The following is a 17,387-nucleotide window of genomic DNA, read 5'->3' as shown; positions in this document are numbered from 1 at the left end:
AAATTTGCCAACATTTAGGTTGACAATACACAGGTAACTTTTTGAGCATTGTTGCTTGGGCACTTCCCATTGAAAATGGACAACAAATTTCTAGCTGGATACTTTAAATCGGTCGAGGGGCCTGTGTCTCTCCTGGCTGCCCTTTAATGGCAACATAATTTAGAAAGTTGCCTCGTGTATCATCAGCCTCACACACTTTTTGCTGCTCTGTAGACACTGATTTCACAGAATACATTCCGTGTTACGAAATTTGCTGCTTGCATGCTTTGTCAGTCTGTCTGTCATGTTGCAGAGTTTGTGTGTGTGTGACCGTATGCTTAAGAGTGAAATGTACCAGCATTGCCACTACACTATGTAAACTAGTTAACTTAAATGACAAATAGACTAGCTCATCATAGCTTAGTGAAAATATTTAAAGCATCTGAGGATTTTAAAATATTATTTATGATATTTGGTGTAAAACGCATATTGTTCCTTCCTATGGCCTTAAAATCCATTATAATTTCTTTTGAAATGTATTTGTTTCTTATTGTGTTTGTATTTAGACAAATTAACCTAAACAATAGAACAAAAGTTAAACTATTTTTTTAAGGTTTTGGGTTTATTTAAACCGCTTCACCCCTCAATTAACTGTTTTATGTCTTGGGACTTTTTTTTTTTAAATGTCTGATATTGTTTAAATTAAATAAAACCCATTTCAATTCACAAGACATCTACTCTTGTGGTTATTATGTTGGTTTCTTTTGTTGAATGAATACGAAGATACACAAGATGTGTTTTCTTTCAAGTTTTACTTCTGTCAGCCAAGAGGAAACACTTGCAATTCATTCAGTGTTTTGGACGTTTTCTCCCTTGCTCAAATTTTATGAGGTTGCCCATTGGATAATATTCAAATGTTGCATATAAGAACTGCATAGTGATGCATGAAGACTGACAAAGGGGAAAACCCAGTAAGTAGCAAGGCTTTAACGTGTCGCACTCAGCTGCATTTCTTTTCATCTATTTCCACTGGCCCTTCTCATAGTCCCATTTGGCTGAGAAACCCTCCACAGGGTTCACCCGCATGTCCAGCATCCTCTTCACCTGCATAGCCTGCCATTCGTCCTCAAAAGTTGGAGGTTGAGGGGGATACACTGAGCACAAAAGATTGACTGTAACTTACTGTAATTCAGACTTCATAAATCACAGAATTAAAAACCAGAAGATGATCCCTTACCATAATGCGTTTGCCAGAGAACAACCAGGCCAGTTAACCCAATGAAGAAAAAGATGCCGCCCCACACAGTCTTCCACTCACCAGTTGGTTTCTTCATCTCAGCATATGTCTCATTGAACATCATCCTGTACACTGACATTGAGGATCACAGTGGATAAAAATGGCAAAATATTTTAGTGATTCCCCATGATTTTGTCTTGTTATTTGCCCTATCAGATAAAATTATTGTTCATAAAAACCTCCATCAAATGGCCAGTTGTTGGGTAAGGACATGTCAGGGCTTGTTCTTTTGAATTTGTATTTATTTGTTTTTAAGTTGGCCAAATAAGAATTCATTTTTGGATCTTATACAATAAACAATGGTACATGTAGCCATGTCACGTACCATGATTTACCAGTACTTGTTAATGCTACTGAGAGGTAGGTGCTTTAAAGAGGAGAGCCTTAATTTAGAGAGCACTTAACTGGACATTAATGTGGACACACCTTTTCGTGCAATACGAGAAGTCAGTATTTTATGTCTATTTTCTCATAAGAGAGTGTAGATTTTAAATGTAAATATCTGCTGAAAATAAATGTCAACTTTCAAGCACTAGAATATCAAAGTGCCATAATGCTTACATTTGACTACTCATTGAATTTGGACTCTATATGTTGAGTATAAAGAATTCTGAATAAAATACACAGGAGCAGTACTAACAGGTAAGTTTCTCTTCTTTAGAGAGGCTGTTCCAGGGACCTTTCTCCTTCTGCTTCAGGCTCTCGTCTGCAGCACTGAGGGTGTCCTTGTATGGTCTATCAGGCAGAGGAGTGTCCAGTCGGTCACAGTACAGGGGTACAGACATATCAGCCTGTTCTGTCACCCCAACTTTGGGAACCGGAGGAAATGATCAATTGATTAATGAGGGAAAAAATAATGCAGGAAAACAAGGACTGATAAATAAATATGACACTGATGTAATGCCCACTCATTGATCATCATAGTTTTATAATATATATATATATATATATATATATATATATATATATATATATATATATATATATATATATATATATATATATATATATATATATATATATATATATTATAATGTCTCATTTTATTTTGTTCTTTTAAGGAACATTTAACATTACCATGCCCATGACTGGCCATCCTGCTGCTGCTGGAGCTGAATGCAGCCCCTCCGCGTCTGGACAAAAGCCCCGCTATACGTCCTGCTGTCACGTGGAGCATCTGGTCCACAAAAGAAAATGAAAACACGTTCAAAACCTCTCAGAAAGACCACAACACCTGTCAGATTGAGGTTGAAGATAACGCACATAGTTGTGTAACTACATTTTTAACTTTTATGTGATCTGCATAGAACCTGGTATGTTCTTAAGACAACCTGGACGTCATCCTTTTAATGGGCCTCATCTCTGAAACATTCGTCAATATGCAAGTAAATTCTGATTAATTTACGCGTAAAACAAACCTTCACGAAAATCCTCCTCCGGGTTCACAAAAACTTCGTAGTTCGTAAAAGTCAGATTTGATTAAATGTGAATGTTAATGAATTCCAATCGTTCTTAAATAGGGCGCGCGCACACGCTCAATCACAATTAGCATAATCCCCGCCTATGAATTACGCAAACTACGTATCTAAATGGTGTGGAATCCTTTGGTTTGGCAAGTTATATTGCATAAATGCATACGAGACACTTAACCACATAGAAAAAGATAAGGTTTTTAAAATACCCGCGTTCGTATGGACAAACAGGCTTGACAATATATGAACAAATAACGTGTGTCCACCAGAGCGTTTTTAGGCCATCTGACATACTGCCTGAAAACGAACAGCTGGTGGTGCTTGAGAGAGCTTTGGAGGCACTGCATTTTACAGTAAATCTCCACCATCCATGGTTTAAAAAATAAACATTCTGAGTTTATGATGCACAGTTCTGGGAAATTTTGGGTTTTGTTGAACAAAAACGCGTTAAAATTATAATTTATTTAATAAATTTTCAGAAAGCAAATGGACACTTGCTGTCATACAACATTTTTTATTAATCTGTGAAAAGCTAAAACCTTTTTGCACCCTCTATGTGCAGCGACAGAGAGACAAAATAATTAAAATGGAAACTTGCAGAAGTCCAAACCAATAGTTCACAATGACCCCTATAGACTCTTAACTTTCAACAAATTACCAAATGGTTTATAAAAGTCAATTATCTGCTGTATTTTGCTCTACAACATATTTTTATGTGACTATAGTTCTTTACGCTGTTATTTTTTAAAATTAACATTATTTGAAGAAGAGTTTCTACTGGAAAAATACGGATAGAATGATCATCTACAACAACAGCCAGTAAAAGCAAAGAAGTCATTATGTAAATGCATTAAACTCTTGTATGCTTATCAGTGTTGCGATGTTGTTGAATGCTGGCCTACTCATCAATTTCTATCAAAGCTTAAAGAATACTCTGTAGCTCTTTCTCTTGCTGTAGAATTTTTTGCATCTTTTGAACTATTTAAAGTATTTTTTTAAATTGCATTGAGCACATACTGTATGCACATTCTTTCCGTTTTTCAGTCCATGCTTACTATCTTTCTCCCCCTGCTGCTTCTAGAAAGTTCCCTCATCGTACTCACAGTTTTCCTGAGACAAGACGATAAGGATGACAAAATCACAAATAAGAAAATACAGGGGGGAAAAAAAGTGCACAGTTTTATGCGTATGTCCCTGCTTGGGCTGTTGACACTGACTGACCGTGAAAACACTCGGGTGGGTGGAGAATGGAAGGAGAGAGAGAGAGAGAGAGAGAGAGATCTGGTGGGAGAGACTGTGCAAGTAAACATCTGAGAGATGGGGGGTGTTATCCGGCTTATGTCTAGTCCTGATCGGTTTAGCCCAATGTAACCTGAGCTAAAGTCTGCCTCAGAAGTTTTATAGTGAGTCTGCATGTGGGAATATGTTTCACTGCTCAGCCAGGTCAGGATCAAATAAGGACAAGCCTGCTGTCAAATATTCCAGTGTCAGATATATCTAAAGAAAGATCAGTCAATCATACACGGTTAAACTGTTTTCTTAAAGTTGATTTCTTCAAATCCTCAGTTCTCTCTGCTTTACTGTAACCAATTAGTGTTTTGGAAAAGTGAGAATTTCTGATTAACAACTGCAGGTGTCAACAAGTTATTATTGAACATTTTTGATGCCACACATCTGAATTAATTCATATCTCAATGCCTCGAAAGAATGTTAAATACAAGTTAATCTATATCAAAATCATCTTTCACATGCTGTTGAACAAAATATGATGTGATGTGACACTGATGTGTAAAGACATGTAAAGATCGGTCTGTGCAAGAAACTGAACAGTATTTATATTGTTGTTTACCTCTGATTCACTGCGATGTCTGCACTGTGCTGAGTGCACTGCATCTTCTCTGCATCTTGACACTTCTAACTGAGAATGTAGAATGTCAGTGGTCCATTTGAGAGATAAGTGGTGGTTAATGCCTTTATAAGTTTGTGATCTGCCATAAAACAAGAAGAAGACATTACGCGCTGGCAGAAGAAGAAGACGTGAATGAAGCTCAGGACAGTTCAGACATTGCAGTGAATCAAAGGTAAATACCGATATAAATACTGTTCAGTTTCTTGCACAGACCAATTGTTTTGTGTCTTTACACCTCATTGTATATTTTGCAATATATTTTAGGGTATATGTTAGGGTGAACTATCCCTTTCAGATTTAAGAATATTACACTACAGTAAGTTGTATTTTACCTAAATGACCTGCTCAATGCATATCTTTTACCATAAGTATTTGTGTAGTATAGACCTGAATTTGATCTGTTTTCATCTGCCATTCAGTCATGCTGAAACAGGGCTACGTGTGTTGATGTCAAAACCTTGAATATGGACTGTTACTTTCACATTTTTTCCTCACACCAACAAAAAATAAATAAAAATGCAGGACAAATTGAGACAGTCTTTGGATGCAACTCCAACTAAAGGTGTAACAAGTAAACTGTAAACCAGGCCTCAAGAGGACTTAAAGATCGAAACAAACTCACAGGAGGTGTATCAGTGAATAAATTAAAGAGAACCGCACATAAAGTTTTTTTTGACAACAGTAAGAACTCTACTCATGTGAAAAGCATCAGAAGCCTCTAGATGGCAGCAGTAAGCCTCACACGGTATCAACTGCAGCTCTGACCGAACATGTCTTCAAAGACCGCATGGGTCTAAAACAAACCAGGATTTGTTTGTGATGTGAATTCAAAGACTTGACAACATCACAAACTGTACCTCAGTTGAACTGTTCAATCTGTAGGCCAAAGTCTAATTCACCAAATGTCATCTAGAATACATTCTGGGTTTTAAATATAGTTATTCACGAGTAAATAAAGGTCTGTGGTGAACTACTTTAAGATACATATTGTTCTATAACATAAATTACGCAGTGTCACATGTGTTATAGGCCTACCGATGCTATGAGTTGCAATAAAAGGGATGATTTTTCAGGCAAGTAAACTAACATCCTTCTGGTAGTTATTTAGCATCTTACATTTTTAACAAACAAACTACTTTTAACTTGTGGTATATCTGTCTAATTTATGTTACAGTAAAATGTTAAAGTCTCTTCAAGTAATGTTAACAGATCTTATTTCACTCGTAAGTCAAAACTGCTGCTCTAAACACCCATTGGAAATTCCTGAGGGAATTCATGGCTGAACACTCTTGGTTTTATGACTGCAAACTCTATATTATACCTTCACTTGATAGAAAATGTTATTTTACTTTTTATCTTTTTTTGTGTATAAAATTGCCACTAACCAAGTCCTAATCTATTCTCTTTCTTTCCATTTAACAATAATAATAAAAAAATTTCAGTCATTTATCAACTTTTATAGTTTATTATGCCGAACAGCATGAAAACCTATGAGCCTACAGTAAATGCTACATTCGTGTAATTATTTAGTGAAGTAAAAAAACTCCAGATGATGCTTTGTTTTCTCTGTTATTACATCGTGATCTTGTTTGAAAAAAAGTTCTTGTTTTACACAACCATCTGCTAACAAAGTTCATTTCTTGTGACCTGTCTTCTGAAATTTCTAATATAATTTTATTTTCATGCTAGATAAATTATCAGTTTTAAATCTTCACTTCAGCATCTTCAGCATCACTATCGGCAGCTGTGCTAGAAATATAAAATTACAAGTTACATGCCCAATAAATAATAATGAATAATAATTTATTTTTGTTTGTACACTCGCGACCAAAGTTTTGGAATAATTTACACTTTTTAATGTTTTTGAAAGTCTCTTATTCTCACCAGAGCTGCAAAAATACAGTTAAAAAGTAATAATATGCAATACTATTATTAATACAGTTTAAAATAACTTTTTGAATGTATTTTAAACTGTTATTTATTCCTGTGATAGCAAAGCTGAATTTTCAGTGTCACAGGATCCTTCAGAAATCAGTAGCTCAATAAAGGAATTGTATTCATTTTGTCCCAAACATCTTCTGTAGGGCAGCTTCAATAAAACATTTATGTCTGATCTTTTTTAAGTTGAAAGCCTCTTTATTTCAACATCAATCTACCCCTATAGCAGAGAACTGTGTAAGTGAGTATTTAGGTGGTGACTGTCCCCTTGGGGTCCACTGATCCTCAGGTGTTGACTATGACACCAACAGCTGGCGGAACAAAGCAGAGGGCCGGATCATGCACCACTGGCTGTGTTCCATTCCATCCTGTCCCCTCCCTCCAAGAGTGGCACGTGTCCCTGCCCACCCCCAACCAAACACAGCTTATACTGAGTGTACACAACCCCCTGCTTCTGTCGTTAAACCCATTGTTATCTCCAAGCCCCCTTCCTCCAGCTCAGTCCTGTTATATGCTCAGATTTTGCATTTTTTGCTCTCTAGAGGAAACTCATATGCCATTTGTCTTCTCCCTCCCCATCCCTGGCGTCTTGCATTGTCTTGCCCCTTCACAAAGCAACAAAAAGCCAGAGGTGAAGAATGAAGCATAATGACCTCTTTGACCGTTAACTTGAAGTCTGGTCCCCAATGCCATTCATCCACATCCAAACATATGCAGCTCACTAATAGTTTATCTGCAGACCATGAGATGCCCACTTCACTGCAAGCACATATGCATGTCAGTTATTTCCTACATCTAATGAGTATTCAAGAAACACACACATATGCACACACACACAAATACACAACTTGGTTTTCCATGTTTTATGTGTTCTGTTATTATCTATGTAGTACTGCAATGGGGAGGTTGAACTCGGATCTCAAACTGAGCTTTGGGTTAACCATCAGGATTGGATGTGCAGCAACTTGTGAAATGGTTTTTATACTGTATAAACTGCATTTTCTATCGCTTAACCCTAAACCTATAGCCCCTCAAACTAAATTGTCTGCGTTTTGATAAACTGCTCTTTTGATAAAACAAAACTTAATTCGGTATGAATTATAAGCTTGTTTCCACATGGCACTAAAAAATAACCCAAAAAGGTCAAATATTACTTGTGGGGACATGTGGTCCTCTTAACGTACAAAGTGTCTGTTATTTTTTAATTGTTGAGATGTTTAGTCAAGAATTTTTTTATATTTAGTTGTTGTTGTTGTTTGTTTTAGAATAAAAAATTTTTTAGGTAAAAGCAGGGGAATGGGATTTTGTCTAAAAAAATCATTTTAAACAAATAAATCTGAACAACAACATATTAACATAAGTGTTTCAAAAGAACAAAATAAATTGCATGTACAAATTTAAACTGAAGCTTTGCATTTGCACTTGACATTAATTTACAGTTTACAGATAAGTTTGTACATTTTAAAACAATAATTTGTAATAATTTGATTTATGTGTGTGTGTGTGTGTGTACTTTGTATGTAACTTTTTATTTTTGTCACAGAAGTTAAATTTAAAGAGATGCTTTATTGCTTTCTGTCTGTTTGTGGTTCATTCAGCCTTGTGGGGAAATGCCTTCGCATGCCAAAATGTGCAACAGCACTACTTCAGAGATAATGTATTATTCACTCTCTTTACACCAACCCATGTATGGCCATAAATATGTGGGTGAACCTATGAAGCCCTGTCCTCAAACCTATGGCCAAGGGCAGATAACATAAAGCCAGCTTTGACCTAGACCTTCTTGTGCCAGTGTCCTGGTTTACTGTGCCACCTCTCTCACTTTTCCTTTCCTTCTTCCATTCACATCCAACCTACTTTGCATACTGGCATCATAACACAGTCTTTTCCTTTCAGACCCCCGGGGCATGCTGGGTAAATGGGTCATTCTCCCACTGCATTTCATTAAAAGTGGCTGCTCTTTCTGTCGCCCGTTTCATGTGTGGTTACAGCTTTGTGTTTGATCTGGACCTTCTCCTCCTCTGCTGCTTCTTGTTCAATGAGGTTATGCTTCCGAGTAGTGAATGGGATGTCATATGATGCACTCCATGATGGTCCTGATGGATGATGGGACACTGACCTGCATTACACACCAATTAGAGCTTCTCACTGTTTGTTTTTCTCTATTCGAACTGGCAGTGCCAAACCTTTGGAGATAATAATAGCTTTCAGTGTTATCTTCGTGACAGGATTATCAGGCTCAGCTACCTTGCACAGAGTTTTCCATATTATCTGTTGGCACGAGACGTAATGAGGCAAATGAGGTTAAGGCTTCAGGGTGTAACATCAGTGCCCCTCCCCCCTAAACAACCACCGTGAACATAGACAACACGTTCAACATTATACCAAAGAGATTTCATTCATGCATATTTATTCAAATCATTTCCTCATCATCTTATAATCCTGATGTACTGTGTACTAAAACATTCCATAAAGGCGAGAGGAGATATATCTGAGATATGCACAATTTCTGGCAATATTATTGACTTGGCTGCACAGAAGAGAACTGAGCTGAGCTGGATGACGAGACAACTGAATCAACAATGAACTGACTTTAACTAATAAACCGGTTGTTTTCTATTGTCCTCTTGCATTATCAGCACAAGTTTTTCCTGTTTAACACTGTAAAACTGCTTTGACACAATCTGCATTGTATGACGTACCATATAAATAAAGGTGACTTGATAAAAATATCTCATCTTTTAAGCATTAAAATGCATCATTTGCTAGTCCAACAAGTTTTCACTGCCAAACACGAGTAAACAGATGTTTTTCTTTTACTACCTTTACTTAATATCTGGCGATCCCATGGTAATTCGTAACTATTTTACATTTAAGCAAATTGGCTTCTTATTCGTTAAGTTCATTTGTATGCTTTCAATCTGTTTATTATCCATTGACGGTTATTTTTGGGGCAAGTTCAGGGGTGAACCTTCATGCTTACTGGTTTTCTAAAAATGTATTCACATGTTACGAAATCTTACAAAGATAAGCAAATGTAAGATAGCAATGTTTTTGACAGATCTGAACTGAATGCAACAATTAACATCTCACTGATTCAATCATCAGGTCACAGCAAGTCTCACGTAAACAAATAACTGATTCATCATTTTGGAAAATGAACAGGATTTTTTGTAACTGAACATTCATCTTTGTATTTGATAAAAGCAATTATTGATTTTGATGTTGCTAGCATATTTGAGCTGCAGGAAATAAGATTATTCTAAGAAATGATGTGCCGTTTGTGCATATTGAATGAAATACTGATCTTTCTTGTGAAGGATTGAACATTGAGTCAGAAATTTTTTTTTTTTTTTTTTTTTTTGGTTCATGAGGAGTTTCAGTGGAATAGATATCTGAAACAAGTGGAGCAAGTATTGCATGTGCAGGGGTTTTCTGGCTGTTGTTTTAGGTGAAGAAGGAAATCATTTTTCTTTTCATCAGAAGTGTATGTACATGTAAAAGCTTTACACAAGAAGGAAACCAAAGGTTTTGACATCAACACACGTAGCCCTGTTTCAGCATGACTGAATGGCAGATTTGTGTGTATGTGGAAAACTATTAAACAGGTCCCACTGTCCCATATTTACATGTTAAACCCAAATCTGTAAAGCAAACACTCATACTGCATACACACTTACACGGCTCAACAGAAAGGATCTTTCCAAAAAATTACTTCAAAAGAACATACTTGTGTGCAAATTCACATATCCAATTTACTGTAACCTGAATGCACTTTACTATTGTTAAGTGTTACCAAATGTATTTACTGTGAAGTATTACCAACTTTACCAAAACTGTAAGGGGCTCTCGGGGGATGGGGGTGAAATGAAACAATACAAATATGACCCTTTGGACTGTAAGGTCAATGTCACTTTATTTATAAAGCACTGTTTAAAACAACAGTAAACTAAAATAACACTGCTGCATCTTCTCCTTGCTATATATTTGTGTATATTGTATAGTGTATATACAATATGTCCATATACCTTTTTCTTAAATTTTAGTTGATACCATATTATTAATAAGTAAACCTATTGTGTTGTAATGTGTATAATATATATATATATATATATATATATATATATATATATATATATATATATATTCAAAATATAAAACTAAATAATACATAATGTTATTATCAGTGAATTAAGTGTTCAAGAAAAGTTAGTCTCCTCTTTTTTAATCTTTTTTTTAATATATCTTTCTGAAGGCATAATTAAATCCAAATATATTATGTAATTTATTCATTTATCTTGATATGGCACAAACACATCATTTGTCTGATATTGTTTAAAATATTGCAAAGATGTACAAACATATGACCAAACTGGACTGTACAGAACCTTTTAAAAAGAATTTGTGCATTGTGTGTGTGTGTGTGTGTGTGTGTGCGCATATATATATATATATATATATATATATATATATATATATATATATATATATATATATATATATATATATATATATATATATATATATATATATATTATTAGTAGGTATGTACATATGTCTAACTAATGTGCCATATAGAAATCTGACACATGCAGTCTCGACCTTTGACCTGTGGCGTCTAGTCACACTCTTCCTCCATCTCTCCTCAGGCTTTCAATTCACAATGAGAAGGACAGCAGCTGCTTGTCTAGATGAAGAAAAGGAAAGAGGATTTGGATTTGGTGGTATGTGGTAATTGGAAAAATATTTTTTTTTATGAAGATCTGTAATCATCATCATCATCCATTGTTTTCTTCTTTGTTATAATCTTTTATTAATCTACCACTTTTGCATATTTACATTCACAGTGTTTATATCCTGTATGAACATCAACATCAAATTCTTCCTGTTTCTACTTCTACTTCCTCATGCACTTATACATTTCACATGAACAATCCTGACAAGAGGCAGTGGAGTTTAATACACTCTTCAGTACCACATTCTGAGATGTGTAATTCAAGCATGCCTTAACACCCTATACAGCAAAACACCTTGCACAATAGTGGTTTGGATTTGTATACGTGCAAGCTAGTGTATAAAAATACTCATGAGCATAAAGCAGCCTTGACTTTGTTTACATTGTATCTATTCCTGACAGAGAGTAGCTGGTGCATCTGTATGCGAGTGAGTTTTTCATTTAATTCAGTGTTAGTCTCTGCTGTCAAGGTCCTGCTGGGTGGACTCACGCACTCACTCCACTGGGAACAGGAGAACACCAGAGAGCACAGAAACGAGAGACAACAGAAGTCAGGTACAGTAGTTAAAGGGACAGTACACCCAAAAAATAAAAATAAATAAATACAAATCTGTCATCATTTATACACACCCTCATGTTGTATTTTTATTTCTTCTGAGGAACATTCCAAAAATGCTACAGTAAAAACATGTTGAATAATATCAGCTGTACATTAACTTACCATATAGGGTTAAAAACTGTGAATGGTTTAGCGTTATATGTAATCAAATTTATGGATTTTGCTAGTTAAAATTGTACCGTATAATTAATGGTGAAAACAGTATAAGGGCATTCACAAAAGTCTCAGCATGAAACATATGATTAAGTTTTATTTAATTTTGTTTATTCTTATTTTTATTATTATACTGTAGTACAATAGGGAGTTATGTGTTGCATTTTATGATATTTAGTTAATGTTTATTGTATTATTTTAGTGTTAGCATGATGGTGTTTCGCGTATCTTATTTTTGAGTAGCTATATTAACATTATATCACTTGATTAAATATACAGGCACCAATATGCCAGCCCGTAATATCTGAAACATTGTCACTGCAATTTTCATGCTGAATTTCTGACAAAAGGGTATTTTTAGTACCATTCACTTTCATAATAAAAAAGAATAGCTTGAACATTCTGTTTAACATCATCTCTATGGAAGAAAAAAAGTCATATGCGTTTCGAAAGAATGATCATGAGTAAATAATGAAAGCATGCTTATTTTTGGGTGAACTATTGCTTAAAATAAAGTGTGAGCGAAGGAGTGTTTGTGCACTGATAAGACAATGCACTGCTCTTTTTCTTGTAAGCTTTATGGGAAGTCAGCAGACTGTGACCTTGTGCTTAGTCAAAACATTTTCAGAGGATTGTATCTCAAAGCACCACACACTAGGCACTTTCATTCTTTTAAAATCTATGAAACTGTAATGGGTTCTGCGTGGTTGTGGTCCAGTATATGGAATGATTTATCATCTATGAAACATCTCACACGCTAATCATGGTTGTCATCTGATGTTTTCTCATTGTCTGTTTCTGCAGTGGTTTTCTGTTATCCAAAGCTGTTGGCCTTGTCTTTCCTATTTCATCTTGCCACTCTCTTTCTGTTTTCACCCGTGGGATAATGAAAGGTAAGAGATAAGAGATCCTTCTCCATCGCCAGCAGCATCCTTTCCCATGAGTCCATCATCCAATGGGATTGAGTCAGGGTGCTTAGTTGACAGAGAGGAGAAGGGAAAAACAGCATTTGTTCATATGATAATTAAATTGTGAAATGTGTGTGTGTGTGTGTGTGTGTGCGAGAGAGAGAGAAACTGTCATTGGTGACTGAATAGCAGCATCCTGGATTGGCTTTCTGTCAGCCCCTGTCTCAATGGAAGTAAGAGATGCAGTTGTTAGATGTGCATTGAGAATATGATAAGGACATTAAAAATGTGTTCATATTTCAATATATAATTAAGAGCAGTCATGCAGATATTTATTAAAGGGGGGTGAAATGCTATTTCATGCATACTGAGTTTTTTACATTGTTAAAGAGTTGGATTCCAATGCTAAACATGGACAAAGTTTCAAAAATTAATTTGTACTCCTTCCGGTTTGCCGGAAGAGCGCGTGCTCCCGTAAAGCAGAGCAGAGACATTCACTGATCAGAGGGAGAGCGAAATGTCACAAAAGAAGTGTGTTTTTGGTTGCCAGGGCAAGACAACCCTGCACAGATTACCCCCCCCCCCAAAAAAAAAAAACAGCATTAAGGGACCAGTGGATGGAGTTTATTTTTACAGAGCATCAACGGAGTTGTGCAAGTGTTTGTGTTTGTTCCCTGCATTTTGAAGATGCTTGTTTTACAAACAAGGCCCAGTTTGACGCCGGATTTGCGTATCGTTTATTTCTTAAGGATAATGCAGTCCCAACGAAAAAGGGTCACGATCGTGTGTTGGAACCGCAGGCGCTGAGTAAAACTGCTTCAAATATCTCTGTGTTGTTAACTTAGCTATCAGCGTGTAAGCACATCAAGTAAACAACATGCGATGTTGTCATCAAACTGCACTTTCCGAATGTACACCTTAAAAAAAAAAAAAAAAAAGACAACATAAAGTGGAACTTTATCATAAAATCATTTTTATTTATAAAAACCGCTAAGCAAATATATACAGTTTCAGTACATACCACATAGAGACGCTTCGTTGCTGATGCTGCTCTTGTTAAATTTCAGCCTCTGGATCTGATTCTGGATCATAAATATACGCTGAATCTGACTGTTAGCCATGGTTTGTTTTGGATGATGGTTTTTTCCTCACGGTGTGTCACAGCTTCCAGCTCTCAACGCAAAAGCTTACGCGCGCTTGTGATTCTTTAGCTCCGCCCACACGTCACGCCTCCAGCCACTCATGTTTTTTTGGGAAAAAACGGTACAGACTATCTTTCTCTTATAAATATAATAAAACTAAAGACTTTTTGGAGTTATGAAGGATGCAGTACTACTCTAAAGGTACTCAAGATTAACAGGATATTGAGTGAAAACGAGCATTTCACCCCCCCTTTAAGATTATCATTTATCATTAAAGTGACATTTCTCCCAAAATGAGAATTCCGTCATCATTTACTCATGTTGTTTCAAACCTGCATGACTTTCTTTCTTCTGTGGACATAAAAGAAGGTATTTTGAGATTCCACCCTCATGCACTTGATGTATATGTGATCCAAAACTATTTGGTAACCCAAATTCTTCCAAATATCTGATTTTGTGTTCTGCAGAAGAAGAAAAATGCTTTTATGTGGAATGAGAATGATAACAGAATATACACACTTGATCATGTCGGGTATCAACAGCCATTGATGTTGATATTATTGAATTATTATTATGTGTTTAAGATGAAGGAAAACCTTGAATAAAGAGATATTAGATAAACAAGTGTTGTTTCAGCCTGACAAAAACTTAACATATACACGAGACAAGATCTGCGTGAGAGAATGTTGAACACCTCACCAGTCCTCTGTGGGAAGTGCAGGCTTGATAAAAACAACAAAAGATTTGAGAGTGTGTCAAGGTGTGTTTTTCCTCTCCTATAATTATGGTTGATTTTGGACCTAGATTAAGCAGAACATGAAGTGCTGGCTCAGTTAACTGAAGTCATTGAAAAAAGACAATAACTTGGCTCTCAAAAAGCTCATATATTAAGCATCATCAGGCAGGTTTTCTCAGAAGCTTCTCAGGAATATTCATTTGGAGAGTTGACTACCGCAGACTAATTGTCATTGCTTCATGCCCACGGGTTATGAATAAAAGGAAATAATTTTCAGAGAGAGGACTCAAAATGGAAGTAGAGATATAAACAGATGGTGTTATTTGCTCATATTCTTTATTTAAATCAGGAAAACTGATTTTACAAGGAGGACAGAATTCACTTCTCTTCACAGATAAAAATTAAATGATAAAGATAAAGCAATAAGCTTACATAACATTAATGGTGGTATGGCTCATTTGTTTACATGTCAACATATACAAACCACATGCTTCAAATGAAAGTGATAGTGATTTGGAAGTGGAACTAATATACTCCACTTTTTCAATAGTTTAATTTCAGTAGAGAGACAGATCAGCAGTAGGTTGGTATTTAATGAGAAATGTTTGTAAGAAGAGAGGATTGACGGTTGAGGTTCATGGCCCAGGGGACGATGTCTTTGTGTTTCAGAGCTCTCTGTTTTCCTCTGTCATGGTTAACAGTTAAACCGAGCACTGAACAATGGATTCAAACTGCATTTGGCCTCTCAGAGCCCCGAGTGGGAGTGAGTAATGGAGGTTTAAAGATCAGACTGCTGCTTTTTTTCAAAACCTCGCTCTTATTCTCTGCATCTCCTCGTTAATTACCTCTTGTCTACTCATCCTCATCTTCAATTAGCAGCAGTGTAAAATCTTTGATGCAATATATTCCTCTACAATGCCTGTATTGCTTAGCTTGAATCCTGATTTATATTACAATATAAAATATGCATTATTTATATTAAAAATATTAAACAAAAATAAAATCTTTAATCTTAACTGAGATTAGTGCAATATATTCCCTTACAGAGCCTGTATTGCTTTGTTTGTTTGTTTGTTGTTTATTTGGTGATTTAATTGCTGAATCATCATCATAAAATCTAATTTATAAAATATTAAACCATAAATATGCACACACACACACACACACACACACACACACACACACACACACACACACACACACACATATATATATATATATATATATATATATATATATATATATATATATATATATAATAAAAATATAAATCTGTAAATTTAAGTGAGGTTATTTAAACTAATTAAATTAATGCATTCTTTGTCTTCACAATTGTGTCTTCATAGCACATAAAGAGGACAAAAAGTGGAAGTCTAATGAAATCCCTTTGAATTCACCCTCTGCTACTTAAGTTTATCAGCAGCCCCATTGTATACGCCATAGACAGGTATACGCAGATGAGAGCTAACACTGTTAGTGAGTCTGTGTCAGTTAATGAATTAACCCCATCCCCCAATAACACCCCTGTCTGGAGCTGGCTGAGCCTCCACACATGTTGTAGTCTGTTTAGCTAACACAACTAAACTACAAACTCAAACTACAATCTGGAAATAAATAAATGTGGGAATAAATAAATACATATACAGGAAATAAATAAATGCATTGATAAATACATTTAAAAATAGATATCAAAATAAATATCAAAATAAATTAGAGAGTAAGTAAATAAAAGTTAAAAAGAATACAAATAAATGTAAAAATAAATACATAAAATAATATAATACAAAAAGGAAAAAAGTGATAAAAAATAATGTAGGGTTAAATTTGATTACAAATGAACTATATTTGTTTTTATCAAGTTATTTATTTATTTTCCTGTTTTTAATCTATCTATCTTTCTTTCTATCTATCTATCTACATATTTATGTTTTATTTTAAATTTCTGAAGGTTGGTCCTCCATATGGTCTTGTCCTACTGAGCTGCAAAAAATAATCGAGGCTTGAATTTAAATTAATCACTTTTAGTTTGTTTTCTAAAGTACTATTCCTCTTCTTCTTCTCTCGCCAGAACAAAACCAAATGATTTGATGTTTATAATATGGATTTTGACTCAGATACTGTTACTGCTGTTTGAGTAGGTACGACATTTGAATTTGAACGTACTTGAGTTTTTCGGAAGTTCAAACAATTACGTAATACGTAACACATTGAGGGGCGGTTACCTTGGAAACTTCCCTGCGTTTTCCAAACTGGGAAGCGACCAATGGCGGGGTTCGGCTCATACTATTATTCGCAGTTTTGGGGGTGTTCACACATGTGCAAACGCACAAACACGCTTTCTTGTCCTAAACTGTATTTTGTTTTATTGTAAGAACATATTATTAAGAGACATATGTTTGGGTGTTAAACTGAAGCATGTGTTACCGTTGACGTACTATTTTTTTTAATAACACAATAACACTGCCACCTCATTTGTTATGGTCTGATAATGGTATATTC

General features: G+C 35.3%; 1 protein-coding gene across 4 annotated transcripts; it reads right to left on the bottom strand.

Annotated features, from left to right (window-relative positions):
- Window positions 1-774: 774 nt before the first annotated feature.
- Window positions 775-4,069, bottom strand: LOC113094754 (cytochrome c oxidase subunit 4 isoform 2, mitochondrial-like). Of its 4 annotated transcripts, none has more exons than XM_026260407.1 (5): window positions 3,852-4,069; window positions 2,354-2,453; window positions 1,917-2,084; window positions 1,217-1,348; window positions 775-1,133 (listed from the first exon to the last, which is right to left on the bottom strand). In XM_026260407.1, exons 1-5 carry the CDS (start codon window positions 4,056-4,058, stop codon window positions 1,000-1,002), a joined length of 741 nt encoding a protein of 246 aa, XP_026116192.1. In that variant the 5' UTR covers window positions 4,059-4,069; the 3' UTR covers window positions 775-999. The 4 variants fall into 4 exon arrangements, with proteins under 4 accessions (XP_026116192.1, XP_026116195.1, XP_026116193.1 ...); XM_026260410.1 differs by having other exon boundaries at window positions 3,970-3,988; XM_026260408.1 differs by having other exon boundaries at window positions 3,804-3,963.
- Between the last annotated feature and the right edge of the window lie 13,318 nt (window positions 4,070-17,387).

This window comes from Carassius auratus, unplaced genomic scaffold, assembly GCF_003368295.1.
Source record: "Carassius auratus strain Wakin unplaced genomic scaffold, ASM336829v1 scaf_tig00215416, whole genome shotgun sequence".
Classification (NCBI taxonomy): domain Eukaryota; kingdom Metazoa; phylum Chordata; class Actinopteri; order Cypriniformes; family Cyprinidae; genus Carassius; species Carassius auratus.
The sequence above is the reverse complement of the archived record's forward strand: the minus strand, read 5'-3'. Positions and strand labels throughout refer to the sequence as shown.